Source organism: Chrysemys picta, chromosome 1 (assembly GCF_011386835.1).
Source record: "Chrysemys picta bellii isolate R12L10 chromosome 1, ASM1138683v2, whole genome shotgun sequence".
NCBI classification, from domain to species: domain Eukaryota; kingdom Metazoa; phylum Chordata; order Testudines; family Emydidae; genus Chrysemys; species Chrysemys picta.
Window position 1 is genome coordinate 339297353 of NC_088791.1, and position 26310 is coordinate 339323662.

General features: G+C 50.4%; 1 protein-coding gene across 2 annotated transcripts in view; it reads right to left on the minus strand.

Moving 5' to 3' along the window:
• CAPN5 (calpain 5) overlaps positions 1-26310 on the minus strand; it is a 128881-nt gene that overhangs the window by 88710 nt on the left and 13861 nt on the right. Inside the window, exons 2-3 of one of the 2 annotated variants that reach the window (XM_065581746.1) lie at positions 20038-20218; positions 6823-6999 (exon numbers count right to left, since the gene is read on the minus strand). In XM_065581746.1, coding sequence (XP_065437818.1) covers positions 6823-6984 — 162 coding nt within the window. In that variant the 5' untranslated portion in view covers positions 6985-6999; positions 20038-20218. The remainder of the gene's footprint in view (positions 1-6822; positions 7000-20037; positions 20219-26310) is intronic. The other variant, XM_065581745.1, reaches the window with a different exon arrangement.

The following is a 26310-nucleotide window of genomic DNA, read 5'->3' on the forward strand; positions in this document are numbered from 1 at the left end:
ATTATTAAAATAAATAACTACAGACCAATGAGCTGAACACTGATAATAACGAAGTACTGTAATGACTGGCATCTGCATGGATTAGTAGGTGCTACATTGTGCCTGCAGAAATGAGGGCTGGTGGGAAAGCGTTGGCGAGCTCTGGAAAGGTCAGTTTCTGTTGTCCAGCCCTGTTTGTGCCATTCCAGTGCAGGTTTAACAGGGTTTTCCACATTCCATGTGACACCCCAGGGCCCACACTGTTTTAGGAAAGCAAACAAACGAACAGCTGCCTTCACTATCCACACCGAAAATGGACAAACACAGAGAATGGGCCCAGCTCCCCTGCAGTGAAGAATGGAGAAAGTGAACCTCTTGGGAGACAAATCCTGGCCCTGCCACCCGAACGGCCTCTTGGCAGTGGAACCAGTCTGGCTCTGCCGTGCAGAGGGAGAGGCCTGGATGTGGGAGAAACCTCCTGTGCGACACCGGTGCTCCCCTCCTTGCAAGTCCCCTGAGCAGCAGCACACAGTGGGCAGGAAGAGCAACTTGGTAGCCACTCCACAGCCACAGGGGAAGGATTCTTCCTCCAACCCACACAACTTCCTAGCATTCACCCCGGCAAATCACGCCAGGCACTGGGACGTGGATGGACCCCTCACTGCAGGAGACAAGCTAACTAGATGGGAAGTCCTTCGACCCCCTTCCTCTCCAAGGGTCGTAACTGGATGTCGGCAGGAGCTGCAACGCAGCATGTGGATGCGGCACTATTGATCATACAGGTGACATTTGGTCCTGCAAAGTGTTGAACACCCTGAACTCCCAGTAACGGCCAAGGCACCCATCAATGCACAGAACAGGACCCTGAGACACTTCTGAAGCAGTACCCCATTAAGGCCGTACAGACACAGCGCTGCTGGAAACGCCGTCTTGCAGATGACACCGAGTTGCTGACTCCTTGCAGTGCTTAACCCAGCCTCCTGCAGTTCGGCCAATTACTCTTTGCCTACAGTCGAACTGCCCCCGGCTGTTGCACTTCCTGTCTTGGGGCCCAAGCCTGCAACAATCTCAGTGACTCCAACAGTGCAGGTTACACTTGTAATGTCACCTGGTTTCACCCTACACGCAGCTGCATTTCAACCCTGGATAGATGGATGCATGGATGGAGAACACACAAATTATGTTACAAGAATGTTAAGGTTGTAAAGTCAAGCACTCAGAAGTTAGGACATGCCAGGATTCAGGTTGCCTGTGCAACCATAATTCAGCCCCCTTGTGCGTATGCATTATGATTAAGGTTGCGAGTTTGTCACGGAGGTCCCGGATTTTGTGATTTTCCGTGACCTCTGTGACTTCTGCAGTGGCCGGTGCGCTTGGCCCCGGGGCCACCTGAGCAACTCAGGCAGCCCTGGGCCAGCCTCACTGGCCACTGCTGGGGCAGTCTCAGGCCACCGCACCCTCTCCCCGCCCCCCCAGCAGCAGCCTGAGTTTGGGTGTGGGAGGGGGCTCAGGGCTGAGGCAGGGGTTGGGGTGCGGGAGGGGTGAAGGCTCTGAGTGGCACTTACCTCAGTGGGGCTCCCCAGAAGCAGCAACATCCCTTAGCTCCAAGGCAAAGGCACGGCCAGGCAGCTCTGCGCGCTGCCTCCGCCTGCGTGCACCACCCCCTGTAGCTCCCATTGGCTGGGGTTCCCACCCAATGGGAGCTGTGGAGCCGGCGCTTGGGGTGGAGGCAGCACACAGAGCTGCCTGGCCACGCCCCTCCCTAGGAGCTGAGGGAGGGGGATGTTGCTGCTTCCGAGGAGGTGTGGAGCCAGGTAGGGAGCTTGTCAGCCCCCACCCATCACCAGTGAGGGTCCCGGGCCGCCCCCCCCTCCCCTTCCCCCCACAAGCACCCACAGCACACACATACACACCTCCGCCCGCAAGATTTAATCAGGGGTATATAGTACAAGTCATGGACAGATCACGGGCCGTGAATTTTTGTTTACTGCCCGTGACCTGTCCATGACTTTCAATAAAAATACCCGTGACTAAAACGTAGCCTTATTTATGATACCATCTTTAATTGCATGATCACATACTAGTTTTTCCCCAGGACCCCTGCCTCATTTTGTGCACAGAACTGGCCAGCTCTGGGTCCTTGGGATTTCCCGTTAACTGTATTTCATTAGCTAAACACAGATTTGTGGGCCAGAGTGATGAATGGAACCATGTCTAGTTAGGGAAGAGGAACACAATAAAAGGCAACCACAAGCTGCCAGTGTTGCGAGAAGAGTCCCGCTCTAGGTGCCAGTTAGGGGAGAACTGAGTCCCAGAGTTCCTCTGCAAGAGCAAGAAGCCAGCAGGGAAGAGCCCTGCACCACCAACTACCGAAGTCAGCTTTGGGAATTGCTTTGCTCAAACCTGCGGTACAGGGAGCAGCCCCCTAATGGAACGGTAAGGAGTCACCCCCTTTGGCCTGGCACCGGGCCTCAGGAGGTAAGCCCTTTCCTGCCAGAAAGTGGGCCCAGCCAGAGAACTGCAGAGTCAGAGCTCTGCTGGGGCAGCCCAATCCTTCTCCGGGACCAGCGATGACCAGGGGGATATTGTTTGTGGTGAACCTGCTTGGGCTGCTCCTGTAACCCACAGGATCACCAGAGCAAGCCAATCGGTGTCTGCTGTGCTCTTGCGCCCAGATTGAGGAAAGGGTGAGGTGTGTGACCCTTTGAGCACCTCAATGCCAGATGGCATGGAGTTCCCTGGTACGTCCCAGTGAGTCCCAGCTGGCCTGACCAACGCCGTGCACCTCACACGCTGATGTCACGGTATTTAACCAAAGGGTGGCATGTAATAGATCACTGAAAAACAAATAACTCCCCGATCGTTGATATCCGTGTGTGGTGTATGTAAAGCTAACCTATCCAGACAGCCTGGAAATATGGGACTTAAATGGGTTTTTCCAGACACAGGGAAGGGGCTGACACCTCAAGCCAGGTGTGGCAAGGACAGTGAGCTACTGGTTTGTGTCAGAGATTGCAGGAAGATCATCTGCACTGTAAAAATCACAAGTGGGGGAGAAGACAGCTTGGCGTCGGCACAGCGTCTACACCAGCCGGCACAGCGTCTATACCCAGGAGGCGGAGGGAGCCTTATCTGGGGCTACATTTCAGCAGAGTACATTTCAACGCTTACTGGACTATAAAAAGAGGGGAGAGAATCCCTAAGTTATCTTTCACTTGAGGAGACATAAAAACTTTGGGCTCTGGGATTGGGTCCTGGCTGATGACTAGCCAGCCATGCAGGAAGAACGACTATGGTGAGAAAACTTGGAGCAAAGGACTCTAGTTCGTTAAGTTGAATTTCACTCTTAGTAGTGAATTTTCACTTTTGTTTGTGGCCATTTCTAGCCCTATTACTTCTACTTGGTATCACTGAAACCTGGGTCCTTTTGCTGATAAACGCGTTTTACTTGCACTATACACCAACTCCGTGCAGTGACTGAAGGGGAGACTGTGTTAACGCCAGTTGAGCTAACAGGCTGCTGTGTACTGTGTCTTTAAGGGAGCAGTGAACTTGTTACAGTGTTGGGAATGCTAGTCAGAGGGGCTATGCACTGCACAAAGACATTTCAGGGGGGGAGCTGGGGCTGGAAGGGTTGTTGGGGTCCCTCTGCGATGGAAGCCTGGGTGAAACCTCCAAGCTCATGTGCTGAGAGCCAAAGCAGAACAGTATTTTAGGCACCCTGAGCCCCTTACTTTGGGTTTTACCCCGGCCAGCATCACAGGGCTGGATATCACATTGTCACGGAACTATAACACTTGGCGATGGCCGAGACCCACTAGGCCAGGCCCTGCCCCAGTGTTCCCTTGAGCCAAATATGGATTTATTTAGATTTAGAGTAACGAAGATGCCTGTCTACGGGTATAGGAACCGGATCATTAATTATACAATAAATACCATTCAATTAAGCCTCAGCAGCATTAAAATCAGCAGCTCCCCAGGAACTCAGCCAGCCGCTTGCTCTGGCCTATCCATCCAGCCGTGTTTTTATATCGTGCCCATCACCATAGTATGGCCACATCCACACGCGCTTTAAGACGCTAGACACAGAAAAGACCTATTGGACCAAGCAGCCTATTCCCCGGGGCCAGCCCAGGTTTGTCCCCTATTGTACATTTTTCTAGCGCTTGGTACAGACTAGTCCCATAGTGTTCTTTTTGCGGATACAGACTAACACGGCTGCTACTCTGAAAGCTGGAAGCAATGGGGCTCCTGCCAGTCCCCATAAGAAAACTGACTGAAAAGATACCCCAACGCATCCTTAATGTTACATGGGAGCTTCCCACAGAGCAGAGGTCCCCAAACTGTGGGGCAAGCCCCCCTACAGGAGTGCGAAGGAGCGTTCAGGGGGCACGGCTGGAGCCTGGGCCTGCCCCCACGAGGGGTGAGGAGGGAGCGCCACCCAGTTCCACTCCTGGCCCTGGCTGCCGGCCCCGCTCCCAGCCCTGCCCCCAGCCTCAGCCCCCTTACTGCGGCCCTCCGCCTGGAGCTGCGGCCCCATTCCAGGCTCCGGGGGTGGGGCACGGACAGGGATAATGGGGGGAGGGGGGAAGAGGAAAAAAGTTTGGGGACCACTGCCATAGAGGAACCGTGCTGGTGCAGCCAGTCCGTTTTCAGCAGGGCAGCCTGACCGCTTCGGCGGTGGCCTGGTGCAACGTTGCTCCTCCTGCCATGCACACAAAGAATCAATTCAGGCCTTACCCTCCCTTTACACAAAGCCTTTTTATTCCCTCCCCCACTCCCTCCTGGATAAAGGCTCCAGGGTCACTCTGGAGAGACAAGCTGGCTTTCTAGAGACTCCCAGCTGGGGCAGAGAGAGACACAACGGTTGCTCACAGCAGCTCTGAGAAATCTTGCCAGGTAGCCTCCCTGCATAGCGGCACACCGGCTAAGGCAGCGGCCTCTCCCTGCAGCCAGGGGGTTGCTCTGGGAGGACCGAAGGTGCGTTACAGGCTGGGTTAGAAAGGTAAGCCCAGCAACAGCTCAGCAGATTGGTAATGAGCTACAGAGTAGAGCCCCAGCCAGGGGAGGGAGAGAGGGGGAGAAAGCAGGACAACCACCCTACTCCCTCCAGCCAGGAGTCCCAGCTCCCCGGCTCTGCTGGCTCACATGCCCGGAGGCAGTGCTGGGTGGGAGCCCAGAGCTGCTTCAGCAGCTCTCGTGCACTGCTCCCATCCTCACGGCCTTGCGGAAGGTGCTCCCTGCCCCATGGCTCCAGACGAGGGGGCTCTGGGTCCCCAGTGGCTCCCCCATGCCTAGCACTCTCTGAGGGGCAGGGGAGGGCTAGGCCCCGGATCAATCAGGACACGGATCCGGGACCTATTGCCCCCTTAGGCAGCGTGGGGGCCACCACAGGGCTTTCTCCCAGGCCCACCCCCGATACCTCCTGTGCCCAGCCTGCTAGAGCAGGCAGTGCCCGGATGCCCAGAGGTTAATCACCGACAGAAGCTGAAGTGAATGCCTCAGTCAGGCACTGCACGCAGCACTGGGAGCACAGAGAGCACCCTGGGGAACAAATGCCAGATGCATCAAACTGCTGGCAGCTGATCGCAGTGCCCTGCGCGACCTCCCTCCCAGCCAAAGAGAACATCGCCAGGTGCAATTTCCTTGTGCTGAGACATGGACAGACAGAGACACAGGACCACAGGTGACAGCCCCGTCCTTTCCACGTGATCAAGGATGAACCATGCTGCTGGCCCCTCTGCACCCCGGCCGCGTTCACCTCGTGTCCCAGCACCCCTCCTGCCCCCCCCCCACTCCCCCATCTCTCTGTGTATTTCCAACCCATCCATCTCTGTGGTATGTAGGCATCTCTGGAGCTATTGCTGCATGTGGAGCAGAGAGGGAAAACAGCGCCTGAAGGGGACCAGCAGGTAAAATCCAGAGCTACAGGAATCTCTGGGAGTCCTTTGGGACAGAGGCTGCTGCAGCTGACAAGGGGTTGGGACTGCATGATAATCCTCCAAAACCAAATAAATAAAACCCAACCACTAGCATCTTAGCAGCACTTTGCAAACATCAGTTAGTCCCTAAGAGGATTAGCAACAACATCGAGCCCTCCCATAGCTTAGAACTATTATTACATTCACTTTACAAACACAGTTGAGTTACGGTTACAAGTCACCATTGAGGGACAAGCCCAAGGTCATGTGCTGAGTTAGTGGCAGAGGAAGGAGCAGACATCCTGAACACCTGCGACTCCAATTGGCTTCAATGAGCCAGATGGGACTGCCATTGAAGACCATGCCGAAACTCCCACCGACTTCAGTGGAACAGAACCGCTCCCAATGGGAGCTGCCGGTATCTGGGATGTGGCCTGTAGAATTCAGGGGTCCTGACTCCCAGCCTCGTGTTTCAACCACTAGACACACTGTCACGCCACAAGTCATGCTGCCCTTCAAACATCTCCCTTGCTCTGAGCGCACACAAGCAATGTACAAGAACAGAGGCTCTTGCAGAAGGCGAAGGTAAAGGAAGGGTAATCCAGTGATTAGCGGGCCAGCTTGAGAGTCAAACGACCCAGGTTCAGTTCCCTGCTCTGCTACAGACCTCCTGTGTGACCCTGGGCAAGTCTCTCTGTGCCTCAGTTCCCCATCTCTACAATGGGGATAATAGCACAGCCCTACTTCCCAGAATTGCTGGGAGGATCGATACATTAGAGCCGGCGAGGAGCTCGGATACTATGGTAACAGGGTACCTATGGCAGATAGCGCGCTGGGGAGCAGAGTTATTTGCTTTTTAAGGTGTGACCCCAGGGGAGCAGCACAAGGATGTGCACAGGGAGGACATTCGAGCCTCACTTACATTCGGACGTTTCCACTGGATGTCTTGAATGCGTGACTTGTAGAAGAGGGAGTCGTCAGTGGCGGGGAAGAGCGGGTCCTCGAAGAGCACCTTCTGCCGCTGGCAGTCTTTCTTCAGGGCCGAGAAGTGCTGATTCTCGTAGGGCTTCGCAGAGGAGAACATCCTTCACTCCAGCCGCTAGGGGACAAAGCAACATGGATGAGATGGGGTGGGATGAGACACAGAGCCCGGCCTAGGACCAGGCTCACCCATCCCGCTCCCAGCAAAAACATTCAGATACATGGAGGAAAAGGGGCCACCTGAATGACGGGAAACAGATGCTTCCACTAGGTTAAAGCTCATCTAACAAGCCACCAAACAGCATGACGAGTGGAGCCCATTTGCCCACCTCCGTGACACCTCAGGTGCTCAGATACCATGGTGCCGGGTGCAATATAAAAACCCAAATAGTGCTATGCCGGCAGCCTCCGGTGACCTAGTGAAATAACGAAGGACACGTCGGAAGCGTGCAGCCCTTCAAGCAAAACACTGGGAAGATGCTGCCATGAAAGGTTCCAGTAAAGGAGCGGGTGCGTACCACATTTTACCAGGACTTTGATGAGTGGGGAAATTTGCGTTGTGGACGGACATTGGCCCTGCACACCCCAGTGGGAGAGAAGCAGACACACCCACCCACCCATCCTCCCACACCCCGTGAGCAAACATACGCCTCTGAGCCAGGCGATAAGGAATGTTGGGACCCAGCCCAAAAGGCTGGTTCGGCTACTCCTCCTTCCAGGACCTATACCCCGAGCTTTGGGCCAGGCAGGGCAGGAGCATTCCACCAGCGTTGTTCAAGGCACGGGCTCCCATTGCCCCGTTAGTATGAACTGTAACAAGCTATGCCTGAGCTGTGTGAGCAACCAGCTTCACCCCCTACATCCCTTCAAAGTCAGCAGGAACACAGGAAAAGTCACACGATTGCAACGGGGAGCTGTACGTGGCCCCAGAGGTCTGTGACACAGGCCTCCCCCCTTCCCCCCTAGAGATGTTAGCAAGCAAAATCACATTCCGTCCTGAGATGACACATGACGCTCTCCCCAAATTTAGACACACACACTCCACGACTTCAATGGCGACGCCAGGTTTAATAGAGATTCTCAGATGCCCCAACCTCTTTTAATTAAAAAGGCCTCCTGGCACAGAGCCACGTCTTTCTAGATTAATTACGCTCTCTCAACAAGCAGCTGGGCGCAGACGTGATTTTACCCACCCAGAGGAGACGAGGAAATCATATCTCACGTACACCCACAAGATGCAGCAACACCTGAACCGGTCCACGCTAGTTCTCCACCAGCGTGGTGGCTCCCACACACTGCACACCAGCTCCTTTGATTGGCATTCTAGACTCGCCCATCCATGCCTGCCTCCCACAGGGTAAGAGTGTCCTTACACAGGGCCTTCTGCACCACTTGATCCACAGGGTCGAATATGCAGGGGTCTTGGTGATGGACAGCAAGTGAGCCAAGGTATTATTCTGGTAAATAGGCATCATCGCCCAAAGACACTGGGAATCACTGATTAATGGCTAGAAAGTTAGAACAAGAAACTGCATAAGGATTGGTGACAAGTAGCTCCTTGTCCAGGGGATTAGGCGATGGACACATTTGGGCATCTGTTTGGAAGCAATTAATTTAGTTAAATGATTAGGATTAGTATGGAGAAAAAAACCCTGGCTTCTAACCCACCCCTATCCTAACTGGGGTAATTATTCATGACGACTGCTAAGCAAATCTGCCTCCTCTCGCCCGAGTGAGATGAAAACACTCAATTTAGGAGACTTCTGCTGAAAGCAAACCAAAGATTTTACTTCGCCTTATTTATCAATCTGATTAGCAGCAAAAATGCTCATTACTCAGTGCCTCAATGAACCCAAAACAACATCCATGCGGATTGCACTGGATGACACTACCCGGGTTCTGCCGCAGGTATGGCTCATTTACTGAAATATTCATTTTCTTCTGCTTCATCCCAGTCACTCTCAAGGGTCCTGAATCATCTCGAGTGATGTGGACTCTCCTGGGAGCCAGGAACAGCAAAAAGCTTTGTGGATGGGCAATTCTGTTCTTTGCTGCAACGTGACCTGAGAATATAGGGCTTAGATCATGCCTTAAAGTTGCAGGGGTGCGTGTGGAAGTGCACTGCCAGTGCTTGAATGGGTATCGGTGTCCCCAGAAGGAGCCTGGGACATTCCAAGGCGCAGCATGGCCTCCCTCTCCTCTGCTCAGAGCCAGCTTTGATGACTGGTGTGGAGCAAGAAGCCTTGTCCCACTGGAGAAAGCTGCCGCTGCCAATGGCACGAACCTCAAGCAGACCTTCCGCTCGCTGGGCTAGGCCAATGAAATTGAATAGAAAATTTAATTCTATGGATGGGGAGACAGTGTGGGCTAGTAGACAGGGCATGGGTACTAGACAGGGACTAGCAGACAGGGCACGGGTACTAGACAGGGTGGCTCAGGAGACCTGTGTTCTATTCGCAGCTCTGCCACTGACCTGCTACGTGACCTTGGGCAAGTCACTTCATCTCCATTTCCCCTCCTTCCTTTGTCTGCTTTGTCTATTTGAGTGGGATTAACCAGGGTATTTAGGTGCCTAGCACCTACTGATTTCAAATTAATGGGCATTAGGTGCCTAAATACCTTGGTAAAGCATACCCTTGGATTCTAAGCTCTCCCAGGCAGGGACTGTATGTTACTATGGCCAGGTCTACACTATATACTTACATTGGTATAACCATGTAGCTCAAGGGTGTGAAAAATTCACACCCCTGAGCAACGCAGTTATGCCGCCCTAACTCCCCATGTAAACACGCTATGTTGACGAGAGAGCTTCTCCCACCGACCCAGCTACCGCCTCTCAGGGAGGTGGATGAACTACTCCGACAGGAGAAGCCCTCTCGGGTGTTTTACAGCGGCTCAGCTGCACCAGTGGAGCTGAGCCATTGTAGCGCTGTACGTGAAAACAAGCCCTATGTCTTTGTACAGTGCCTAGCGCAATGGAGCCCGAATTAACACTGAGGCCTCTAAGCATTCCTGGAATAGAAATAATAACGTGAGATCCATTCTGTAGAATTTTGAAGCCATCTAATAGAGAATCTCAGAGATTTATACTTCTGCTACGTAGCATTTTATGGGTCTGTTTGAAAACTGCATAGAAAGATTCTTCTTCTTTATTAAATTCTACAGCACTTTTTGCAGCCTTTGGTCACACTTTATATTAAGGATCCATTGACAAATAGTTTATGAAGGATTAATAAATGATTATTAGATGTTTTAATAAATGGTTAATCACTTGTTACATAATCCAACAGGTCAATAAGTGGCTTTTAACTATCTTCAACACCCACTACTTACATTTGTAGCAAGCGTATAACATCTGCTTATTTATTAACCCTTTATAAATAAAACCTTAATATCAAATGTGACCCATTTTTCTTTTTTAACAGACAGTATTTCTGAACCTTGAGGATATTCAGCTTTTTACTCTTTGTATCCAAACTGATTTCCATTCCCTTGGTGAAAAGCATAGAATCATAGAAAATTAGGGTCGGAAGAGACCTGAGGAGGTCATCTAGTCCAACCCCCTGCTCAAAGCAGGACCAATCCCCAACTAAATCATCCCAGCCAGGGCTTGGTCAAGCCGGTTCTTAAAAACCTCTAAGGATGGAGGTTCCACCACCTCCCTAGGTAACCCATTCCAGTGCTTCACAACCCTCCTAGTAGTATTTCCTTATAGCCAACCTAGACCTCCACCACTGCAATTTGAAACCATTACTCCTTGTTCTGTCATCTGGTACCACTGGGAACAGCAGAGCTCCATCCTCTTTGGACCCCCCCTTCAGGTAGTTGAAGGCTGCTATCAAATCCCCCCTCGTTCTTCTCTTCTGCAGACTAAATAACCCCAGTTCCCTCAGCCTCTCCTCGTAAGTCATGTGCCCCAGCCCCCTAATCATTTTCGCTGCCCTCCGCTGGACTCTCTCCAAAGCAAATGGCAGATGATCCAGAAGGGTGGAGGGTAGTGTGAAAGTAGAATGAAAAAATATTAAAAAAAAAATGTAAAAATAGAATGGATTAAAGAAATGCTGTATGTACCTTTAAGCAGAAAGAAGGAATGTTGAAATACAGGTGTCAGGAAAAGAAACATTAAGGCATAAACAATGAGTCCACTTAAGCTAATGGTGGAACATTCACTGGAGATCTGTAAAAGTTAGTAAGGAAATTGAACATGTCGTCTAGCCTCAGGTAAACTTGTCAGTTCTGCTTTCTTTGTCCTCTTGTTAAATTCGCGCCCTTTTTATCTGTATAAAATAAGGTAGTGTGGGTCTTGCATGGTGCTCACATTATCTGAGTGTATTAGCAGTGCGCTATGCTAATAAACAGAGAGGTCTAACAAATTGTGAGTCCTGAATCTAACTTTGACAGTAGCAAATGTTCTTAGATTTGAAATGGGTTCTATGGGTGATCCGAGAAATTGCATGCCAGCCAGCCTTGTATCTGTACCCGGCAAACTGGATAAAATTATCATAAAAACCAGAATAATGAAATACCTGGAAGATCAGGATATGGTAGAGTCTGACCAGCATAATTTCAGCAATGGAGACTAGTGCCTCACTAATCTCTCTGAATTCTTTAAACGTGTCAGTAATGCAGTGGATATAAAGGAGAACCTGATGACAATTGATTTTCACTTCCAAAATACCCCGGATAAGGTCCTGCACAAGAGGCTACTAAAAAAGCTAAGTAGTCATGGATAAGAGACCAAGTACTGTCATGGATCAAAAACTAGCAGACAGAAAGTCAAGGGTAGGAATAAATGGTCAATTCCCATCATTACAAAACAGCAGGCCTGAAGGTTCCAAACTAAGTCCTGGGTTGTTTAAATGTATTAATCAACAATCTGGAAAGGAGAGTGAGCAATGAGGTAGCAAAATTTGCAGATGACAGAAAGTTATTTAGTTTAGCCAGGATCTGAGCAGTCTACGAGGAACTTCAGGGAGACCTTCCCAGGCTGCGGGAATGGGGAACAGTAGGCAGATGAAACTGAATGCTGATAATGCCAAGGAGAGGGGGAAATGTAAACCACTTATACAGAGGCACCAAAAAGAAATATTCTGTCTCACAACATGTGATTAAACCGAGGGGCTCATTGCAGCCAAGAACTAAACGAGATTGAACAAGGGACTGGCTGTTTCTGTGGATAGCAAGGCTATCCAGAGTTAATTAACGACAACAAGAACTTTGGAAGGAATATTAAACCTCGTGCTTCGGGTCTGAAGCCAATCTACCCAGAAAGCAGGAACTGCGGCAGTGAGCAGTTTCCTAATATCCAACCTAGACCTCCCCCACTGCAACTTGAGACCATTACTCATGCTGGAAGGGCATATCAAGTGGGGTTCTGCAGGGATCAGTTCTGGGTCCAGTTACCGTGACACCTAGGCGCCCTAGTCACGGACCAAAAGCCTGTTGTGCTAGGCGCTGTAAAAAAAAAAAAAACAGAACAAAGAGATGGTCCCTGCCCCGAAGAGTTTACAATCTAAGTATAAGACAGATGACAGACAGACGAGGAAATACAAGGAAACACAGATAGTGCTGTCAGCAGGACAGCCAGGGGTCTCAGCACATCCACAGATTAAACTGTTGCCAAGTTTTTTCTAGGCAAGACATCACAGGAAAGTTTTGAAGGAGGGTTTTGAAAGAGGACACTGAGGCAGCTTTGCAGATGTTTACGGAGAGCAACTGCCAAGCACAAGGGGAAACATGGGAGAAAGCACGAAGGTGCTTGTTTGAAAATTTAACAAGAGGCCGCCAAAGGCTGGGATCAATGCAATCGGGGGCGGAAGTAGACATCTTGATAGTGAAGGAAGGAGGATGGGAAGAGGGATATGCGACTTATCTTGACCTTCACAGCCTACGTTTGATAGGATAGAGAAGGGGGAGGCAGGGGAAGGAAGCAAAGAAAGGGGTGACATGGTCAAGGCAACAGAAACTGGGTATCAGCGGGGCAAGATTGCATTTGTCAAGGGCAGAGAGAAGGATAGAGCAGCAATCGATACGGGAGATGAGGAGAGCCTGGACGAGCATTTTAGCTGCGTAGATGGCTAGCAAAGACCGTAGCTTAGAGATGTTACGTAGAAGGAATCAGCAAGATTTAAGCCTATCTTGGATTTGAGATTGGGTATCTTTCTAAGAGACGTGCTTTAGCTCAACTAGAAGTTTAGCTGATGCAGAAACCACTTGGTGAAATTCTATGGTCTGTGTCTGTAGGAGGTCAGGCCAGAGGGACTGTAATAATCCCTCTTGGCTTTAAAATCTATGACTACATGGTAATTACATCTCCCAGCGTAAGAGCTCTGGGTGTAAACTAATCACTTTAGGCTGTGCTTTTTAACGCAGAGGTTTGTGTTTCCTTTGCAGACTAGGACTCTGATAGGTTTCTTCCCACCTACGATCTCCACTGTGGTCCTCAGAGAGCTGTGCTAAGCTCCTATGCTATGATTCAGTAGGTGGCACTCTCCCCCTTAGTCAGTACTGAACACACATGGTATTAGGGGACACTATTACTGGATGTACCATCATCCATGCAAGATGTAAAACAGAGGTCCCAACAATCTGTGATCACTGAGTCTATACAGCAGCTAGACACCTGCGGCTGGCCTGTGCCAGCAGACTCTGGCTCATGGACTGGGCTGCAGGGCTGTTTCACTGCTGTGTAGACTTCTGGACTGGAGCCGGAGCCTAGGCTCCAAGACTCAGTGAGATGGGAGGGTCCCAGAGCTCAGGCGCCGAAGTCTACACAGCAACGGAACAGCCCCGCAGCACGAGCCCTGCAAGCCTGAGTCGGCTGGCACAGGCCAGCCACAGGTGTTTAGTTGCTGTGTAGACATACCCTGAAGAACCAATGCCAGAGTCTTGCAAAAGTAAGGTTATTAGCTTGTGAAATTCCAGCTTAGACAACCGCCGCCTATAAACATATAGTCCCCCTACACTTTTAGTTGATACAGTATGCTTCAATTCCTGACCTAAATGTTGGCAGGGTGCTGCTGTGAGCTGTTAAACAGCAGGTACTTTCCACCCAAGAGGTGGCTGCATTTCAGCATGGAGAGTGAAGTGATTCCTGGTGGTGAAGTACTTTGGGATCCCCTGGGACGACAGGCACTATGTAAATATAACGTTAATTATTATAAACGAATGACTCACTGACGGAAATCAATTTCATTTGCAAAGGAGACTCTCAAGTGAAACGAGAAAGAATGTTGCAGTTCAAGAATATTTGTTAAAAACCATTAAAGAGAGAGGCAGAATTCTGACACTTCCTGCTGTTAAATCCATCATTGCCTCCAATTTACACGTTAGATTTGGCACATTAAAATGCCCTGGGCGTCCTAATTGCTTTTTTCTCTTGCACAAAAGCCAGGAGTACTCAAAGGAGTATTAGAAACAGACACTTCCATGGCTGATGCAAAATAAATACAACCTGGGCGAGAAAGATCAAGGCCATCACATTATAACAATGGAAATAGGATGCACAGACAGTGGATTAAAACACTGGTGCATTAAAACGCAGCTTGAATCCAGATGTGAGGCACAGCAGTTAAGAGGCTGAAAGGGCTAAAATGGGAGAGACATTTTCTGGGAGGAGGTCAATCATATGACTCAGGTATAGTACAGAATTCCCTTTATCGCCTCCAGAGATTTTGGGGCATTGGAGCCAGCCAGCACTGCCAGCTGGTAGTGATTACACATGAGTGCTGAAACCAGGATAACTGTTTAAAGTGCTTATACAAGTAGGGTCCGATTGCAAACTAAAAGGCTATTCTCTTCCCGCTGCAAAAATTCCACCCCTCCAGAACCAGGCTCCTACGGCACAACATCTGGGCTGAATGGCATGACTCCGCATGCAATCTGCCATGACAACACCTGCCACTTGGGGCAACTTCTAGAATTCAGTGGGCTGATCCCAGCACGGTACAGTAGGAAGTTTCTAGTAGATCTTTAGCCTGCTGATCATAGGGGGAAAATCCTGGTCCCATTGAAGTGAGAGGGAGTTTTGCCATTGACTTCAATGGAGCCTTGATTTCAACCGTAGTGTCTTGTTTTCTAGCTTCACGTTATGTTGCTAGCAATACCCGAGCTCTTTCAATGTTTGCGGTCTGCAGTGAAGCGGAAACTCTGCACTTGATCGAAGCCCATGTGACCAGATTCCCTCCTTATAAACAAATACGTTCAACAAAGCTGGAAAAATACCACACGCACAGCAAGGCAGTACTGCTTTGTGTGCCCTCTCTCCCACATGTTTTGCCCCACTAAAGACACAATCAAACAAGCAGTGAGTCAGCCAACTTGTTTTTTCCACCTGTTCATGGGAGACTCAGAACAGCTTGGGTGTTACCAGATCCACCAAACCATAAAACAAACTACTTCACCCGGTTTCTACACAGAACATAGACTGACAGAAATCTAGGCTGGAAGGGCCCTCAAGAGGCTGAGTCCACCTCCCATACCCCACGCTGCAGGTGGTTTACGTACATCTCCTAATTAAACCATCCCTGACAGGTACTCGTCTAACCTATTCTTAAAAACCGCCACTGACAGGGATGCCACAACCTCCGTTGGAAGCCTATGTGACACTGGCAGACCAGGTGTCAGCGCATGCCAAGGTCCCCACACCTCAGCTGAATACTAACAAATACATAGTTGGAATCCGTCGAGCTCACCTGTCTGTTAGAATTGTTAACATGGGTATTAGAATTATACGCATGTGTTTAGTCCTTACGGAATGCTTGTGAGTTGCTGCCTGCATTAATGTCACTTCTAACATTTGCACCCCAGACTGTAAGGTAATATTTGAGCATTTGTACTGTGAGCCTCTCTGACTATGCAAATCACCAGAGAGGAGAGAGACATTAACCAGTGTGGGGATGTCCCTGCGTGTTCTGCCCAACAGGGAAGGCTCAACACCAGATGGACTATCCCCCCATGAAAACCCCTAATAAGGGGGACTAGATCTCCATGCTGCTTGGACTCTGAGTGGTAGATAAAGGACATATAGACCTTGCATATTATAGAAGCTTCTATAACCTTTTGAAACTTAAGATTGTAATTCATTTGTGGGTTTATATGTTTACCTGCTTTAACCTTGTAAATACCTCTCTTGTTTCCTTTTCCTGTATAATAAATCTTTAGATAGTTTATTACAGGATTGGCTACAAGCGTTGTCTTTGGTATGAGATCTAAAATGCAATTGACCTGGGATCAGTGACTGGTCCGCTGGGACCGGGAGTAACCTGAATATTGCTGAGATTGGTGGTGTAAGGGACCATCTATCACAAAGGCAGGCATACCTGGGCGGCAAGACAGATCAGAGCACCCCAGGGGACTGTTTGTGACTCCATGTTAAAGCTGTTATAGTGCCTGAGTAGGTTACACTTAGGGATGTAAAATGTTAACCAGTTAACTGGTTAGCATTAGTCTTACTGGTTAACCCATCTTAACTGTTAACCCCTGGGCGGCCGGCCCCAGCAGCCCCATGCCAGCCCAGGCCACACCAGCCGGCCGGCCGGCCCTTTAATCGGTTAACCATTTAAATGAAATATTTTTTAATCATTTAAATGGTTAACTTTTTAAACAGTATTTACATCCCTAGTTACACTTGATAACTGGCTGGTGAAATCTAAGAATAGAACTCTCAACCAGCCTGGGGTTTGTGGCCTGCTTCTTCACAGTCTGCCCCGAGGTTGGTCCACATGCTCTTCTGAGCCACTGCCAGACAGCTGGTCAGTCTATTCCAGAGCGTAACTGCCCTTCTAGTTAGAAAGTGTTTCCTAACATCCAACGTAAGCCTCCCTTGCTGCACATTAAGCCCATTACTACTTGTCCTACCATGGGTGGACATGAAGAATTAATCATTGTCCTCTTCATCACAGCCCTTAACATATTTGAAGATGGTTTTCAGGTTCCCCATCAGTCATCTTTTCTCAAGACTAAACATGCCCAGTTTTTTAACCTTTCCTCACAGGTCAGGTTTTCTGAACCTTTTATCATTTGTGTTGCTCTCCTCTGGACTCTTTCCAATCCTTGCAGTGCAGCGTCCAGAACGGGACTCCTGTTGTCACCACCACCTCGCTTGCTGTGTGTGCCCTGAGGAGCGATGGTGCTGACAACAGCAGCAAGGTGGCAGTGGCGGCGACCAGCAGGAGCGAGGCACACAGCCAGCGCTGCACCTACCCTGCACGCAGGAGGTAGCGGAGACAGATCACGGGCTTGGGGAGCCCCACCAGGCAGCAACGCTGATACATGTTCAGGGACAAGCGTTGGGTCTGGGTCCAGTCTGAAAAGGACTCAACACACTCAGGTCAGGCTCAGGCTGGGTTTTAAACTGGGGTCCGAGCAGACCTCTACCCTGTATTGCTAAGGCCTGAAGGAGACGCCCCTGGAGCAAAAGTGTTAAAGGCCTGTGATTCCGAAGCAGCAAGTTCTGGGTTCAAGTCTAGCTCTAGAGTCACTGAGAAGTTCCAAGTGGCCATGGGATTATTCTTACTATTTGCCTGGAGGCCTCAACCAAGACCATGGCCCCATTGTGCTAGGCGCTGTACAGACACATAGTAAAAGATGGTGTCTGCCCCCAAGAGCTTATGGTCTAGTGAGACATGAAGTGGGATGGGAAACTGAGGCACAGAGTGGGGCAGTGATTTGCTCAAGGTCACCCTGCAGGTCAGTGGCTAATCCAGGAAGAGAATCAAGGCCTCCTTCTGGCCCAGTGCCCCACCCTGCCTGTCAGTGGGCTGCAGGTTCGGTACACCCTATTTTATATATTATGGGACAGCAAATGTACCATACAAAAATATCTACATAGCAGCTTTATTTTTGCAAATCAGTAAATTAAAGCCATCTCTCAGCAAACATGGGGACGTTCTTCAGAAGGTGGGGATACAGCCATGACAAGATGATGCCCAGTATGTGCTCTAGGAAAGGAAGAGGGAACAGGTATGTACCTGGCAAAATAAACACAGCTGCCCAATGATGGAAGATGGAGGAAAACACATTGTCACTGCTACGCTCTTGGCAAGAGGGCACAGGCAGAAGGCGAATTAACCATCACTGGAAGGAGGAGCGGGGTCACAGAGCCATCTGTTCACACCTCAGAGGCAACTGGGTGGGAAGTTCTCCTTCAGGGGACACACATGAGATTATGCAAAATGAAAAACATTCCCTGCCTGAGAATCACCAGGAAATCTAGAGACACAAAGCGGGAAACAAAAGCTGGCTGGGAGAGCCAAGCCCTCGCTGCAGGGCACAGCTTGAGTGAGTCCGTCACAGAATGAGAGCAGGGAGCCCTTTGCCAACCATGATTCTGCACAGCGATGGTGCTGGGCAGGTCAAAAGAATGATCCGTGTAGTCCCCTATTTACTAGCTTCTCTCAGCACCTCACAATACACCTCTACCCCGATATAGCGCTGTCCTCGGGAGCCAAAAAAATCTTACCATGTTATAGGTGAAACCGCGTTATATAGAACTTGCTTTGATCCACCGCAGTGCACAGCCCCGCCCCCCGGAGCACTGCTTTACCGCGTTATATCCGAATTCGTGTTATATCGGGTCGCGTTATATCGGGGTAGAGGCGTATTGACTGTATTTATCTGCCGAGGCTCCCCTCCCCCCCCCGGGGGGGTAGGGCAGTGCTGGTAACCCCATTTTATAGATGGAGAACTGAGACACTGGGAGACTAAGGCCTGGTCTACACTAAAAAGTTAGCTTGACCCAGCTTCGATGTGCAGGGATGTGAAAAATCTGCACCCCTGAGAGATGTAGTTAAGCCGACCTAACCCCTGGGGTAGACAGCGCTAGGTTAATGGAAGAATTCTAGCTACTGCCCTTGGGGTGGTGGATTCTCTACACAGATGGGAGAATCCCTCCCGTTGGCACTGATAGTGTCTACACTGAAGCGCTACAGCAGCGGCTGGAGTGTTTCAAGTGTAGACCAGCCCTATGGGTGTGTCTGCACTGCATCGTAAACCCGGGTCTGTGGGACCCGTGCTTGTGCGCTTGGTGTTTCCAAGCCGGCACTTGAGCGTCCACTCTGCAATTGCTGGACACATCCATAGTATATCAGGGTTGGAAGGGACCTCAGGAGGTCATCTAGTCCAACCCCCTGCTCAAAGCAGGAGCAATTCCCAACTAAATCATCTCAGCCAGGGCTTTGTCAAGCCTGACCTTAAAAACCTCTAAGGAAGGAGATTCCACCACCTCCCTAGGTAACCCATTCCAGTGCTTCACCACCCTCCTAGTGAAATAGTGTTTCCTAATATCCAAACTAAACCTCCCCCACTGCAACTTGAGACCATTACTCCTTGTTCTGTCGTCTGGTACTATTGAGAACAGTCGAGATCCATCCTCTTTGGAACCCCCTTTCAGGTAGTTGAAAGCAGCTATCAAATCCCCCCTCATTCTTCTCTTCTGCAGACTAAACTATCCCAGTTCCCTCAGCCTCTCCTCATAACTCATGTGCTCCAGCCCCCTAATCATTTTTGTTGCCCTCCGCTGGACTCTTTCCAATTTTTCCACATCCTTCTTATAATGTGGGGTCCAAAACTGGACACAGTACTCCAGATGAGGCCTCACCAATGTCGAATAGAGAGGAATGATCACATCCCTCGATCTGCTGGCAATGCCCCTACTTATACAGCCCAAAATGCCATTAGCCTTCTTGGCAACAAGAGCACACTGTTGACTCATATCCAGCTTCTCGTCCACTGTAACCCCTAGGTCCTTTTCTGCAGAACTGCTTCCTAGCCATTCGGTCCCTAGTCTGTAACAGTGAATGGGATTCTTCCATCCTAAGTGCAGGACTCTGCACTTGTCCTTGTTGAACCACATCAGGTTTCTTTTGGCCCAATCCTCTAATTTGTCTAGGTCCCTCTGTATCCCGTCCCTACCCTCCAGCGTATCTATCACTCCTCCCAATTTACTGCATTGCGTAGACCTTCTGACTCAGATCTGTGGCTTGAGCCGCGTCCACATTGCAAATTGACAGGGGTTGGATCCGAGTCACAGCGGGCCCTAGGACCCAGGTCCTGAGTGGTTACTAATCCAAGTCAGACTGATTTAGGTGTGGATGGAAGGGGAGCTTGGGCTCACACCTGAGTCAGAGCCCAGGCTGAGAGTGCAGTGTAGACATACCTTAAGTGATCACACAAGAGGCCTGTTGCAGAGCAGGGAATAGGGTCTCCTGAGTCCAGCTCAATGCCCTGCCTGGACACAGCTTTTTTTTTTGTAGATGTTGTGGAGAAAGCGTGTGTAAACCTCATTTGAATCGGGTTCCACTTGAAAAGGCTTCTGGCCTGCAGTGTTGGGGTTAAACCTAAGGGAAATTGCCAAGAGTCACTAGTTTCGCCTCACTGATGCAAATACCAACGGGACTCCCACTTATTAGAACCACCTTTGCAAAACACTTAGAAGTTCCTCATTCCTCACACTGAAACATAGACGAATCACTGGCCCGTTACCAGACAGTTGCTGTTGGATACAAACAACTCTGAGGAAGTGGGAAGAGAGCGACCAACAACAAACAGCCGAGAACAACATGTTTGCTACATAGCTTGTGGTGTGTCTGGCAGCTCTTACGTTTTCTAAAGCAGCAGAGCTGATTTCCACTGTGCCCAGCTCTCATCCCACAGCAAGTTCGCACTGTGAAACAGGGCCCTTTCAACCCCATCTCAATTCACTTCACTTCGACCACTGGATCTTACACCTTCATCCCCGCTGGTGACACACAGCGGTCTCCCATCAGTTTCACCGTTCAGTTTCTCCTGTGGCATCACAATGCTGAAGCATTTTGTTTCCTCTGGGGCAAGTTTCTTTTCAACCCTGTTTCCATTGGAATTTTAAAAAATAGTAATTGCAGAAACATTGTGTGGCCAACCTTCTCCTTGTTGGGTTTTGTTTTAAAGCACAAAAGCTCAGAATCGGAGCATGTGGCCAGCCCCTGCTTATGCTCCAAAAGAGCGCCAACCAGCAACACAGTGCCGGGGAAACTATTCTTGATGAGAATATTTGTGTGCGCGCAAAATTCACTTGTTTCACTATTGCAGCACCTTTTAGACAAATTATTTCAACGATTCAGAGATACTAAGGCCAGAAGGGACCATTGCAATCATCTCATCGGACCTCCTGCATAACCCAGACCACAGAACTTCACCTAGGAATTCCTGCATCCAGCCCTCCCTTCTGTTTGAGCCATAGCATATCTATCTTGGCTTATGGGGTGTGGAATTATCCTAGCAGTGGAATGAGCTCGTAAATTGCAGCTCGGGGACGGGCACCAGGAATCCCTGGGTTCTAATCCTGATGCTGTCAGGCTCTGACACGGACTAGCCTGCAGAATAATTTGCAAACACATAGCACTTTACAAGCATTACTTAGTTAGGACTCCTAACATCACCATCAAGTGGTTAAACACTACTGTGCCCATTTCACAGAGAGGGGACGCTGAGGATCAAAGAGGTCAACTGCCCAAGTCTCAAACCAAGTGTCAGAATCAGAATTCAAGTCACCTGAGTCCCAGTCCAGTGGCTAGATGAGACAAATGAAAACGGGCCTGTCTGTTTGATAGGCATCTCAAGTCAGTTTCAGTAGCCAGTTTCTCCTGTGCTCTCAATGGTTCAGCATTGGGGTTCCTAACACCACGGGGGCAGGTTTCACTTCAAACCTGTTTACAACGGAATCTTAAACCAAATCAATCAATCCCTGCAGAATCACTTGTGGTGGGCTCCGGTGTGGTAAACGGATTTTTTTAAACCACAAAACCCTACAATTTATACTAAAGTGGAGTGTCATTAACTAATGTTTGTGAAGCGCATTAAGATATTCTAATGAAAGTTTCCAGGGGCCTGATCCAAAACCCACTGGGATCAACGGCAAAACTCTCTCCGGCTTCAGGCGGCTTTGGATCAGACCCTGTTACTAACAACAACAGTGTCATTAGCATCACATACAGCTAGACACTTGCAGACACGTTGTCTAGAGTGAGTGTATGCAGACACAATGCTCGAAATTGCTGAGGGCCAGTTTTGTTTAACATTGCAAGTGCGGACCCTGATTTGGTCCTTCGTGACATGTTTGGACAAGTTAGGGCCCTAGCCATCTGGGCCCTGCAGCCCCGTGCACCAGTTAGCCTGGCACAAAGGGGGTGCGGGACATGCTTACAAGCCTCTATAGCTGGGGCACACGTCAGGGAGGTGCTCTGGGGCAGGATGCAGGTGAACCAGAGGGGCAGGAGGGGGCATGCAAAGGCAGACTTGCTCCTCAGTGATTCTATGCCATGCCAAGCTGTGACCTGGGAGACTTCTTAGGCCCTCTGCAAGTTGCATTCGGGAGTGCATAAGGGTTACAGGGATCCCCTGTGCCTGGTATTTACAGTCTAGTTCACCAAATGGGTTGTGTAAGATGTCTAATGAAAGCCTGTGTCATCATCCCCATTGCAAGATTTGTGTGTGGGAACAGATGGGGAGCTGGGTATATCAGGGCCGCACAGAGGATTCAGGGGGCCTGGGGTCTCAATTGCCGAAGACACGGCACTTCGGCGGTGGGTCCCGGGGCGGGAGGACCCCACACCGCCGAACTGCAGCCAAAGACCAGAAGCGGAAGAAGCTCCGGGGGCCTTCAGCATTCCACTGAAGTCTCTGAGCAGTCTAAGTCAAATGCTAACAAAGAGCTGGCAGGAGGAGGTAACCAGTGAGGGATGGTGGGGGGGGACCTATTGAGGTAAACAGCGGGAGGTGAGGGGGAACCTATCTTGAGGTGAACAACAAAGTATATTCAGGTGTGCAGACACCCTGGCATCCTTCACCTAGGAGGTAAACTGACAGCAAGTTTGCTTCAGGAAAAAGGGATCTCAGTCAGGCTTGGTGGCAAATGCTGAAGAGAACTTTGGGTGAGATCAACTTCTTTAGCTGAGAGGTTAATCGTTAGTTAAGATTAGTCTCTAGAAGTGTGTTACGATTTTGCTTTCTCCTTAACCATTTTCCCATCTCTCCTACGGGTTATTACTTGAACCTCATTTCTTTCTTAAATACATTTCCTTTCATTTTATAATTGAACTCGAGTGCTGTGTGTCACACAGGAGCGATGATCTAACGTAAAACCAGGGTTCGCTGTTCCACTGGGAACACAGGATGTGGGATTTCTGTGGGTATCCAGGGATTGGGACTTTGAAGGGACTCAGACTGGGGTGCATCTGTTATCAACCTGCAAGGCAAAGGGGGGCTGGCGGAGCGCAGAGGAGAGTGGCTGACAGGCTGGCTGTGTTAGGGGGCTGACACCCAGCTTGTACAGACAAGACTCCCTTGTGCTGGAGGCAGGTGGTAAGCAGGTGACTCACAGCCCTGAGATGGGTCACACAAGGCCCCACAGGGGGATTTGAAATAGGGGCACGAGTTAGGGCAGCTTTCGGGGCTGGGGCAGCCCCAGTCACCCCTGCATGGGGGAGGCCGTTTGCACCTCCTCTCTGTCCCTGCGCTACGCCTCCCCCGCCGTACGCAGAGCTGGTGTAAGCATTTCCACAGGGGCACTCTGCCTTGCCACACATGTCGCTCCCTCCTCTTATCAGCACTGGGGATATGCGGAAAGAGCAGGACCCGAGCTCCATGCACAGCTCTGACAATGGCAGGATATCCTCCGCCCAAGAAGCACTTCCTCCTAGGGAGTCACTGGAGGGCACATTCCTTGGCATTCATCCTCATCAGCTGGACAGAGCCCGCGGACACTGCTGGTACACAGTTCCAGACCCCCAGTGACGTGCTGCTATCTCCTAGGAGCTGCTATTTGTCCGAGAGATGCTGAAGGAGAAGCCATTGCAATGATGCAGTCCTAGGCCCTGATCCGAAACCCACCACAGGCAGCAGAAAGTCTCCCATTGACTTCACGGGCTTTCATGGTTATTTAACCCTTCTACTGCAACAGCACCTGAAGGCCTCAACCAGGGAAGCCCTGTTGTGCAAGGGACTGTGCAAACGTATGGTAAGTGATGGTCCCTGGCCCACGGAGCTGACAGTCTGAACCACAAGCCAGAACAGGGGAACACGGACAAACAGGGTGAGAGACAGAACAAAAAATCTGACAGGATGTGCACAATGCTCAGCCCCTCAGCACCGATGCTTCCTGCAGTTAGCAGTAGAGGCGGGTATGCTAGTGGACAGATCCTTGGACTGGACCTCAGCAGACTCGGGGGGGGGGGGGGGATTATTTATTATTGTACGACTGTACCACCTAGGAGCTCTAGTCAGGAGCAGGACCCCATTGTGCAAGGTGCTGTACAAACACAGAACAAGAAGCTGGTCCGTGCCTCAAGGAGCTTTCAGTGTCTTCCAGCTCAGCCACTAGCCTGCTGGGTGACTTCCGGCAAGTCATGTCCCACCCTGTGCCTCAGTTTCCCCATCTAGTCAAATGGAGATCGCAAATACTGGCCTTCTTTGCGATCTACTGATGAAAAGCACTGAGTAAAAGCAACGTATTTATTTTGCAAGTTGCAGTCTCCTGCCTGTATTCTGGGACTGAGACTAGGGCGTGGTGGTGGTGGTTTTATGGATTGTGACTGGGAGCTCTTCCCACTCGTACGGGAGAGAAAGCAGGAAAGCGCTTGCCAAAGAAAGGCAGACTCAGGCAATAGAGGCTCGAATCTCTGGGAGAGAAGATAACAGGATGGAGAGGAAAAGTAGGGGTGAACTGCAGAGGACTTTGTAAGTGAGGACCAGGTGTGTTTGACGAGGTGAAGGGGGCGATGGAGGGATTTAAAGATGAGGTGACAGTCAGAGTGACAGGCCAAGACGACGATCTTAGCTGCAGCATTGTGAATGGGCTGGAGGGATGGCGGGAGCCAGCCAGGCTAAAGAGCAGGAGATGAGGTCAAGCCCTGAGATGATGGAGGCTTGGACAAGCGCTTTGGCAGCATGGGCACAGAGCCGAGGTCTGACTGCTGAGTGGTTGCGCAGGAAGAAGTGACAGCTGGAGACACAGCCTGGACGTAGGGATGGAAGATGAGGGCAGAGTCAAAGACAAAGCCAAGATTATGGGCTTGAGTGACAGGGAAAACGATGGTGCTTTCCACCGTGGAAGAGAAAGGACCCTCCAAGCAAGGACCAGTTTCCCGTAGTCCTAGATGCTACACAGACAAGCCACCAGGAAGACAGGCCCTGCCCCAGAGAGCTCACAATCTGCATAACAGTGAGGACACCACAGGGTGGATGAAACACACACGTGGAATGAGAGCCGGTTAGGAGAATAAGGCTACGGACAGAAGCATCTAGCAGAAAAGCGGAAAACCCAGCTCATCGTCTGCCTGCCTGGTGCCGGATGGGAGTGATAGCAGTGGAATTGCGTCTGCTCGGCATGTCAGAAAAACCAGGTTCTTGTTTGACAGCACCCACCTGTGAAGTGCGGATAAAACCTCCCTCCCCCCGCCACGCTGTTGCCGATGAGGTGTATATGCGCAGTGCTCCTACAATATAAAGTCCTAGACCACTGCTATGAGATATCGATGATGTGGTCCCATGGCTCGTGCACTCTGAAGTATAGCCGTTTGCCTCACACCCTGCCGCCACGTGCTACGCTCAAACCACAGCTTCCTTTCTGTGCCGCCGTCCAATTTGTAACACTAAAACCACCTTCCGGTGAAAGAGCTGCATGGTGTAGAAAAGAGGGGGAGGGATGAAGAAGTGCCACGGGGCACACGTATCTGCCATACAGTAGCATCTACCAGAAGCCTCCAACTGAGATCAAGACCCCAGTGAGCTGGGTGCTGTACATACGTACATACACACACATACAATGTAATTAGACAAGACAGGCAAGGAATCGGTGGGGGAAACAGCGACCCAGAGAGGTGAAGTGACTTGCCCAAGGACGCCCCGGAGGTGAGCGGCAGAGCATGGAGTGCAGAGACCCCGCCCGGTGTTGTACCCGCTAGACCACACTGCACCAACAAGACCAGTCCCCTTCCCTTTGGAGATCTGGGGGTTCTTGGAGTCTGAAATTCAGGGGGAACCTTGCGGAAGGGGCAAAAGCCAAACTCAAAGCAGCAAACAAGTTCCCACGAAACTCCCGGCTCCTTCCAGCCCAGTTAACCTGTCTGGATCAGCTAAACCTGTCGGCAACAACCTCTCTCCCACACCAGAGAAACCTGTGCAGGGCAGGAAGTCCCACGCCTTCCTTCCCAGCTGTTCTGTCGGGGGAAGGGTCAGGAGTTCCTTCTGTGCCATGCGTAGGAGCAGGGTGCTTCAGCCCCCTAAAAGAGCAAATAACCCGAGACCCACACAGCTCAGCACATCCAGATGCCTAAACCACCCCCCACTACAATGCTGGCATTAGCTACCCTCTGTGTCTGTGCAGTAGCAGCTGGGCAGTGGCCCCAGTGGGAACTAACCCATTAACCCTGCTCCAGTATCGGAGGGATCTGCA